Raw genomic sequence first — 9,355 nt, 5'->3', positions numbered from 1 at the left:
ACGATTGCTCAGAATTTTATAATATCCAGATTCAGATCTATATGGCCACGAATGGGATACACCAGAGCCAACAAACCAAAGTGACTAGAAAAAAACCAATAATATATTCGGAAAGCCCATACTCGAAAACCCGGCCAGACACTATTTTAATTTAAAAAATCAACTACGCATAGCCGGCACAGGACGGAACACCGGCACTTCCGCGAAACTTGGAATGCATTATAACAGCAATGTAACAACATGTTGCTATGTCCAAAAATAATGACCTTTGAAAAATAAAAATAAAGCAAATGAAGATCAAAAAGCCGGCTACATGAAGCATTAAAACTTTACGGTGAGACACATGCCGCGGTGCATTATCTGTGAATGAACCTAATATGGCAGAATAACCGGACAGAGGAAAGTCTGCGTGAGCTCAATATAAATATATTACGGAAACGTAATTTCCGTAATCGATTATGAATGATTCTTTAGAGTTTAGACAATATGCAAAGCGCGCAGAATGTAATTCTGAAGATCAAACCGCAAATGAAGATCAAAAAGCCGGCTACATGCAAAATAAAATCGGTCACCAACACCAATCTGTACTGCGGTTTTTAAATCAAAATGGGCAAAAGATCAAAATACTCTTCCCGGACATTTCGACGGAAACGACGGAAATATTATGACCATAAAAATTTGATCCGTAAACAAAACCGCAAAGTGTCTGTGCAAAGAAATCATTTAAAACATTTAACACGTGACCTCCAATGGACGGAGTGTCAAAGATGTGGTGCCGATGTACTTTTATCAGAACGAGGAAGCAACTGCTGTAACAGCAAAGGAAAGCAACCCGAAAAACTTATTGAACTGCCCCATATACCGGAATGTTACATGCGCTATGTTATTCGTTCAAAATTGCTTCAAAAAAACTCCAGAAAATACAATAACTTTTTTGCCATGTCTGCAACTGGATGTACAGGACAGTTAATTCCCGGCACAAAAGGACTATCTAACTTAATCTTGATAAATGGCAAAATATATCACCGGATGCTCAATGGTAACGAAGTATTCAATCATACACAACTTAATTAACTATCCAATAAAAACTTTTAAATTGGGCACAGGAAATGATCCTCGCGGACCGCTGCGTTTTTTCATCCATGATAACACCTATATCCGGGAAGATATTAACAAGTTCCAGCTATCACGTACAATAATTTCACAGATCACCAAAACGCTGCAAACGAATAATCCTTTATGGAGCGAATTTCAGCAACTTTACCAAGAGTGTCCAGATCATGCACGTTTGGAATTGACCGAAACTGTATCTAACGAAATTGCAGCTCTAATTGTTTTCGATAAAAATGAGCCAATTCAAGAGCGATCGATTATCTGCTGGAAGAAAACAAGTGCAGCGCCAACGTTCATTCGCTCCACTTCAAACCTATATTTGCCACTACAATACGTTCTTATCTGTCCATGCGGAGAACCAGGATGGTCACCAAAATATAAAGAACTACATAATTTAACACAGCTTGCGTTCCACAGACAAATGATTTTACGGCACAAAATATTGCATTATTTTGGCGGTCTATTTAACGAGTTCATTGTGGACATGTATAGCAGTGTGGAAGAGAAAAGATTGGACTATATACGGGAAAATCAACTAAGGTATATCAAGGAAAACGACCTATTGTTTGATGAAACGATCAACGCAGACGGACCTATCAATTCGAGTAAAATCTATCTACCAGACAGTTTTCCTGGATCGAAGAGAGCACAAAGAAAAAGAACTGCCGAAGCGCTCGCAATAGTAAGTCATTACGGAAATCCCACATTTTTTATAACCTGCACAACAAACCCGAAATGGCCCGAGATTACGACGAAACTAAAACCCGGACAAACAGCTGCTGACCGACCCGATATCGTCACCCGCGTATTCAACGCGAAGAAGAATCTGCTTATCAATAACGCTCACACAATACTAAACGGAAAATCCAAGATTTATTGTATCGAAGTGGTGGAATTTCAGAAGAGAGGACTTCCGCATGTACACATTGCTCTGAAAGTACAACAGGAACCACCAACCATGGAAGAAATTGATGCACTTCTTTCAGCAGAGATGCCACCGGAAAGTGATACCGAAGTGTACGAACTCGTAACAACATACTCAGTTCCATTCTCAACTTTATTTCAGGATCGACACTATCAACAGCTCTGCTCGATGACCTAATCAAACTGCAATATATTGACGCGCCGCAATGCGAAAGTAGTCGAAGTACTTCACAGCTGTCATCAAATTCTGAGGACGAAGAGACGATCTGTACACAGAAAAAAAAGCAAAAACGTTCAAGCGGCAAAAGAAATGTTCCTAAACGGCGACGAACTGACCGATCTCCGTACTGAGCCACTCTATGGATGCTAGATAGCAATAATTAAATGATAATTATAAGTACAAGCTCAACCTCGGCCTACGGCCTCGGTTGAGAATTTTTAGAATTGTAGAAAGTAATTGTTTTAGCAGTTTTAAAATGAATTTACGAACGAAGGTTTAGCGGTAATTATATGCGGTTTGTGTTGAAATTTTCGTTGTCATTATGTACGCAGTGCTGAGGAATTTACCGACATCCAAAGTAATGTGCAGAGTTAGTCAATTTTTAGGTCAGATTGTTAATGTTGGTGTGCTTATTATAATAATCTGTTTTTCGGTCATTGTACAACCACTTCGCATCGCGTATAGCAAGAGAGCACTCAGTATAGTGAACTCATGTTACGCAATACGGAGTATGTTGTGTATCTAAATTACGTTGATATGCTATTGTTAATACAGTAGATACAAAAGCCTCTATGCCGTAAGTAAACAAATCGTAAAAACCTCTTTCGATAGGGAATCAGGGAGAAGTTCAAAGTCGTTAAATGTTCTTATGTAAACAAACTTTTGATAGGGAATCAGGAGAAGTAAAAAACACTATGTACACACACCTGTGCAAACACATTCCACATTTTATTACCGTACATTCCGTACTTTACGAGCACACTGACCGGCAAGAGACACAGAACAGAGAGAAGATCATTTCAATGTCATAACACAAAATCGGAGAAGAGCGTAATTATCTTTTCACAACCATCAAGATCATAGAAGAGTAAAAACTATAAAAAACTAACAAAAAATCACAACTTCGTATGGCTAGCGGTGTAAAACAGAATACTGACTGTAATTTGGTCAACAGTTGAGATTCATAAAAGTAAAAATCTGTACATAAATCTTTTTGTAAAAAACATCTACAATTCGTAAATGTTCTCATTACGGACGTGCATCTGTATCGCATCATCGGGTTCAGCAAGTCGCTCCAGAGCGGGGCCGTTCTGTTTCTTGGCACACTTTTTCACCACAAAACAGGCACACGCAACGAAAGTTCCAACACAAGCAACCGCACCAACACAGAAATACAAAATGTTAGTGGTACTCATCTCCGCGTCTTCATCCACACTAGTGCTCGTCTCTGATGGCATGACATTTGCAGTTGATCCAGCAGTGTCGGTGGTGATGTAAGGAGCATGTGTAGTGGCTGGAATCGTCGGAGAACCAGTGCTAGCCGATGTGCCAGTTCCACAAACAGAGATGACACGAAATTTCACAAACGGTGGCGGAGTAACGCACTCATCGATAGGATTTCCAGACAAATCAACAGACATCAGACCAGGAAAGTAAACGGACAGACCATAGTAAGGGATGACACGAACGGAATTTCCGCTGAAGGCAATATGACGAATCCAGGTTTTCGGCTCGGTGGGATAAGGGATCGCTGACAGTTCTCTACCTGTACAGTTCACAATACCAGTATCATAACTGCACAGACATTTCCCGTAACACTGGATCCATTTTCCGCACTCCACACCACTGCACAAGCACAGCAAGACGAACAAGACAGAAACAAACGCCATTTTCGGTAGAAATCAGAAGATAACAAAAGAACTGAAAAAAATCACCACTAGTCACCACACACTGTCAGTACAAAACGCTAGTCCGAACAGTCATTGCATGTGCTGTATGGTATCGGCGCTGCCGGAAATGCATTTCGCACATCGTACTGCTGCCTAGTGGTAGGCCAATGCACACAGACTTCGTTTAGCGTCAAAATGGTAATGTTAATTCAAGTCAATATCATGGCGTCAAAATGGCGTCAAAACATAAATCGCATAAATCATTCATATTGATATATTTCATGCAACAGTCGTTGCACTATCATAGTCCACAGTGGTGGCGACTTTCGAAATTTGTGCATGCAACAGCCATACGATCATGATCAGTTTTCCTGCGAAGTGTCCTTTTCATTATAAGGTGCCTATCACGGCATATACACTTGTATTTGCCATGGTATGCACCTCTATAAAATAAAAGGAACACAGATGCCGCCTCGGAAGTCCGGTTATCCTAAACACTTCTGCCATAAAATAAAAAATCGGACCATTCCATTATAGAGATGCCTTCCACGCCATATGCAGACGCATTTACCGTGTAATGCATCTCTGTAAACGAATGAAAAAACAATAGTTAACAATAATGGTGCCATCCACAAGTAGAATATCCTAAACAATTTTGCCATAAACATATCGCATCTATAACCATGCATTCGGCGAACTGTACATAGGAATGGACAGGTCACGGAACGCACGGCTGTAAACATAACGGCTAGTGAATAATCAGCGACGACCAGTGCATCGGCGGAAGCAATCCATCCAAATTTAATCCGTCTCGCGCATCGATAGACTAAAATGATGTTTCGAAAACTTTTCTATCTGAAAGGTGCGAAGCAGTTGCTTTTGCCTGATCCCACCCCACTTATTGTCGCTGCTCTTATCCGAGCAGATCAAGAGGCGGGTATACCGATCTATATTATTCTAACAAATGACCAGTAGCCAGTAGGCTGTGCAAGCCATTGGCTGCACTATGTAAACAAGTTCGCGTTAGATTCTGCCGCATAACCGGCTTTTCATTTCATTCTTTTCAACAATCATTTGAACTTTTTCTTCAGTTTAATTTTTGAATATTTCACTCCAAAATGGCGTTCAGTGGCGTTGTTGGTGCTCTTTATCCAACGGGTCATGTCATGGGGTTTCCTGATGGAATTACGTATTTTATGCCAGCAACGGCAACTGAGGACACCTACATCCGTGAAATTTATACTGCATTGAAGAATCGTTTTGCACTTGCAGCTGAAGATTATCCGTTTTGAACATGGCAGTTAGAGTGCAGTTTGAGCGTGTTTCAGAAATGCAACGCCTCGCCGAATTGGTTTTAAATTTGTCAAGCCAGTGGAACAGCTTGCCGAGATTCAGCAGCGATTTCCTGACCGTACGTTCAACAAGGTGGCTCTGGCGTCCTGGAAGTACATTGTCCGCGACTTAGCCCACGGCCGGATGCGTAACTATCTGAAGTGGAAACTGCGTAAGTGGGAAGGTGAAGTTGAAGAACGGAGGCTGCAGCATGTCCGCGTGTATATCAGCATTACAGCGGAAATGCCGGACAAGACTGGACTGAAGATCTACGCATCATGTGGCACGGATGATGAACAGCTGCAGTCGTACCAGAACATCGATTTCTATTACAACGTGTGCCAGGTACACGAAGCAATGATTCGTCTAAATCCTATCTACGGCTTTCCAACGCAGGACCCGGAGTACGAAGAGGAAGAGCCAACCATTCGAACCGGTGTGGCCACCAATGGACCCAGCTTGGGGTGATTACGGCATCCTGAACAACCACTGTCACTATATCAACAACAACGACTGTTGCCACTGCTGGTAAATATTTCATCCTTCATTTGTCATTTTGAATCGTACAAAAGGATCAATTTTTTCGTAGAATTTTTTTGCCACAATGGATACACCGTTGCCACCTGTTTACGTGCCGGACGATCCTAATGGGCAGCCAAAGCCACATGGGATTCTGTTCTGGATGCTCTTTTACGTTGTGCCTTTTCTGTTTTCTCAAACAATGCGCATTATTACTGTTATCGCACTAAAAGTTACTAACCGCATTCCTTTAAAATCAGTTGTTATGCCGCTTGTTACTTTTTTATTTGACGGTACACGTCAGTTATTAGGATTTGGCAGCAACAATCTCAGCAATGGAGATCCTTTTATTGGTTCTACAAGTTCAGTTACCAGACATTGGTTCTACGACGACATTTACTTTAGAGAAGGCGTACCTATTATTTTCATCGAAGGATTACCGGACGAAATTTCTGAACCAAGATATTTTGATAAAAATTTCGTTAATGTATGCATTATTGATGACCTACATCTTGAAGAGAAGACAAGTAAACACGTAGCCCAATTATTTTGCAATGGTGGACGTCATTCTAATACCACTGTCATTTTTCTGACTCAAAACCTTTTCTTCAAGAATGCTTATGCTCGTGACATCAGACTGAACGCCAAAATCATTATCTGTTTTAAAATCCGCAAGATAGACAACAACTTCAAATTTTGGGAAGACAGTTATTCCTCAAAAGCAACAGTATTTTGAAGCAGCACTTGCCGGATGTTTAGATAGACCGTACGGCTACATTGTAATTGACTTACAGCACACAACGCCTGATAAATATCGGCTGCGTACCGCCATTTTGGGGAAAACGAAGAAAAATTACCGGAAATTTACATTCCCTCATAATGGAGCGCAGTCATACCGTTTCTAATCTGGACTTACTATCATCTATTGCAAAAGGCAAACCAAAGCTGATCAAAGCAATCATCAAAAACTCTGAAGATACTCTCATTGATGCTATTTCTGAGTGTGCGTTACAAATTGTTGAAGGAGTAGTTCCTGTCACTGAAACAAGCAAAGCTGCACGGCTTAAACGTGTGCTGCCGTATGTGAAATTATTATCAAAGCGCAACGTTTCTCGTCGCAAGAAAAGAAATTTCCTTCTAGCAAAAGGTGCCGCGTTATTATCTCTGATTTTACCTCCTGTTTTAAGTTTTGTTTTGGGGAAAATTTAAAACTAATATGGCTGCACGTAAAATGTTTCTACTTAACGCTGACCAGTTGGCACAACACAGAGATGCCCAAGCAACAAACCTCTTCAACTTTCCTTCAACACATGCGCATACGGATCGGTTCGCTCAACCATTATATAATGCATATGCGGATGGTAATAATGCTTTACATAATCCTAACTTAACCGCAAAAGAAAAACTAGCTGTGCACGATGATGCTTTTTACGCGCTTACGGAAATATGTTATACCAAGCTACTGCAATGCCACCTGGAAAATTAACTATTCCGCAGCCTGTCGACACCACAGACGCAAGCGAACACATTACGAGCAAAATTAAAGATTTATTGCCAAGCAAGCAGCAAGGTAACGCTCAGAAGATTTTAAATCATCTTTGGAACACACGAATTTGAGTGTTGCGGATAATTGGAATATAATTAACGATGGCATGGCGTTACCGGGGACCAATATCGTTGATCTTCTGCGCTGGGTGACAGCGCCAACAAATCCAACCAGCACTTACACACCAACTGGTTTAATGACGTTAATAAATGCGATGAAATACTCAAACGTTCCAGCAAGTTTAATTTCTAACGCGCAACGGCGTCGACTGTATGAAACGGCTGATGGGGATGAATTTGAAGGTTCGGGAAGTGGAACCCGTAGTGGTCGCGGCAGCGTAAACGCTACACCAAGTACATCATGGCGACGATACTAACTTTATTATGCTTATTGTGTCTAATGTTTTGCTTAATATTTGTTAAATTTCCAACAACAGCATGAAAATATGTTTTCACTTTATTACTTTGTACATCGGCAACGAATATTGCAATTTTTTCGGATGACGTTTCAAGCAACGTTCCGGATGTTTACATATGTGTAAAAATCGTCGTGCAAACTTATTTAATAAAACATCATTGCGCTTCAGATTTTTCGGATATTCAAGTTTATCAGTAATAGCACGCAACATAAGACCACGACAAGAATGATATAGAAAATAAATACAAAATAAACCACAAGTTTTAGAGTTAAGATCCTGAAGTTGTATATAATTCTCACGGTAATAGCCGTTACATTCAGGGAAGCTATCGGACAAAAATTTGTCGATTTCCACGCCATAGAAGAGCGATGTTTTTCCAAAAGAGTCGAAAAATGTAACGTTGTTTCTGTTTTTTGCGAATATGGCAAGCCAGTGCTCTCCGGGCATGTTATATTTGTCCGAATTAACAATGAGTGCACAAGGAAACCTAGTTTGAATGCCGGATGGCAGTGTGTCCCGTGAATACACGCCTAAAAAATGCTTAGCCAAACAGGCGTCGTGTTGAATAATGTCCAGTATTTCGTAGTTATTCATTATTTTGTTAGGCACGCTTATAGGGGCAGTAAACATTCCGGCGAGAATCGATTTCTATCAGCGCGTTTCTGTTGTGGTAAATTAAAATTGAATAGGTCTCAGTTGTTGGTGTGGAAAATGTAATTGACAATCCTAAAATTCCTTTGCGAGGTGCATTAATGCATGAATGATCTCCGACATCCGGTTCTAAATTGAAACCGTAAATTGCAAACCCACGTCCCTCAGTCGTCTTGCGCATAAAAAGACAGGCACGAATTCTTAAACAGCATTCCGGTCGTTTCCATTAAGCTTAGATAACCATCGCGGTAATTGTGATCCCCTAATTCTAAAGGCTTCCTGGGAACGGCTCCGAGTTGATATAAGTTACAATCTGACCAACTCCAGCAAGAACGAAATTATATGGGTTTCTTGTTAACACGCCGCCAACAGCTTGCGAATGTACAATGCCGACAAGAATTTGTTTGGGAATTGTCCGCGGAATAAATCGTCCCGCGACCAATGACTACTTCCGTTCGGGATAGTCATTTCCATAATGTTAGATTCAATGAATGGAATTAAGGCATTACGTTTTTGCAACATAATTTCATGAGCCAGCAAAAATTCTGGGTCCAACCTAATTTTTTTCAAACGTAATGTTGCTCTCTGAATAACAATTTTTAAATCTAGGGCTGGAACGCTTGACATAAGAACAAATTTATCTTTAGCCCGTGTTAAAACAAGTTTCATGTCCACTTTAGTCGGAATCAGACGCTGCTGATTAGCCAAATCAGACGGAAATTTAAAAACAGACGCAGTGTGATTCCCGCTTTAAGAGCCAGATTTCGGACAACATACGCTTCGTTAACTTTCAAGTCATTATCATTTGGGTCGGGTACGGCTAGCAACAACGTGTCGAATTGACCCGGGTTTCCGGAACCCATCCAGCATGTGACAGCTGCTCATGGCCATGCTCTCCATAATTAAATAAATTCTCAAAGTACGATGCGTAATGTGATAGCGATGGTATCGATGAAACTGAT

At 40.8% G+C, this 9,355-nt stretch overlaps 1 protein-coding gene across 1 annotated transcript; it reads left to right on the top strand.

Moving 5' to 3' along the window:
* Positions 1-689: 689 nt before the first annotated feature.
* LOC129591184 (uncharacterized) lies at positions 690-2,436 on the top strand. The gene is made up of 2 exons (XM_055486740.1): positions 690-1,039; positions 1,107-2,436. Exons 1-2 carry the CDS (start codon positions 874-876, stop codon positions 2,213-2,215), a joined length of 1,275 nt encoding a protein of 424 aa, XP_055342715.1. The 5' UTR covers positions 690-873; the 3' UTR covers positions 2,216-2,436.
* Positions 2,437-9,355: the final 6,919 nt, after the last annotated feature.

Source organism: Paramacrobiotus metropolitanus, unplaced genomic scaffold (assembly GCF_019649055.1).
Source record: "Paramacrobiotus metropolitanus isolate TYO unplaced genomic scaffold, Prichtersi_v1.0 Parri_scaffold0000045, whole genome shotgun sequence".
NCBI lineage: Eukaryota > Metazoa > Tardigrada > Eutardigrada > Parachela > Macrobiotidae > Paramacrobiotus > Paramacrobiotus metropolitanus.
The sequence above is the reverse complement of the archived record's forward strand: the minus strand, read 5'-3'. Positions and strand labels throughout refer to the sequence as shown.

Coding starts and splice junctions, on each gene's coding strand:
- LOC129591184 (XM_055486740.1), top strand. CDS start 874: ATGCGCTATGTTATTCGTTCAAAATTGCTTCAAAAAAACTCCAGAAAA. Junction 1,040..1,106: donor ATATCACCGGATGCTCAATG/GTAACGAAGTAT, acceptor AATTGGGCACAG/GAAATGATCCTCGCGGACCG.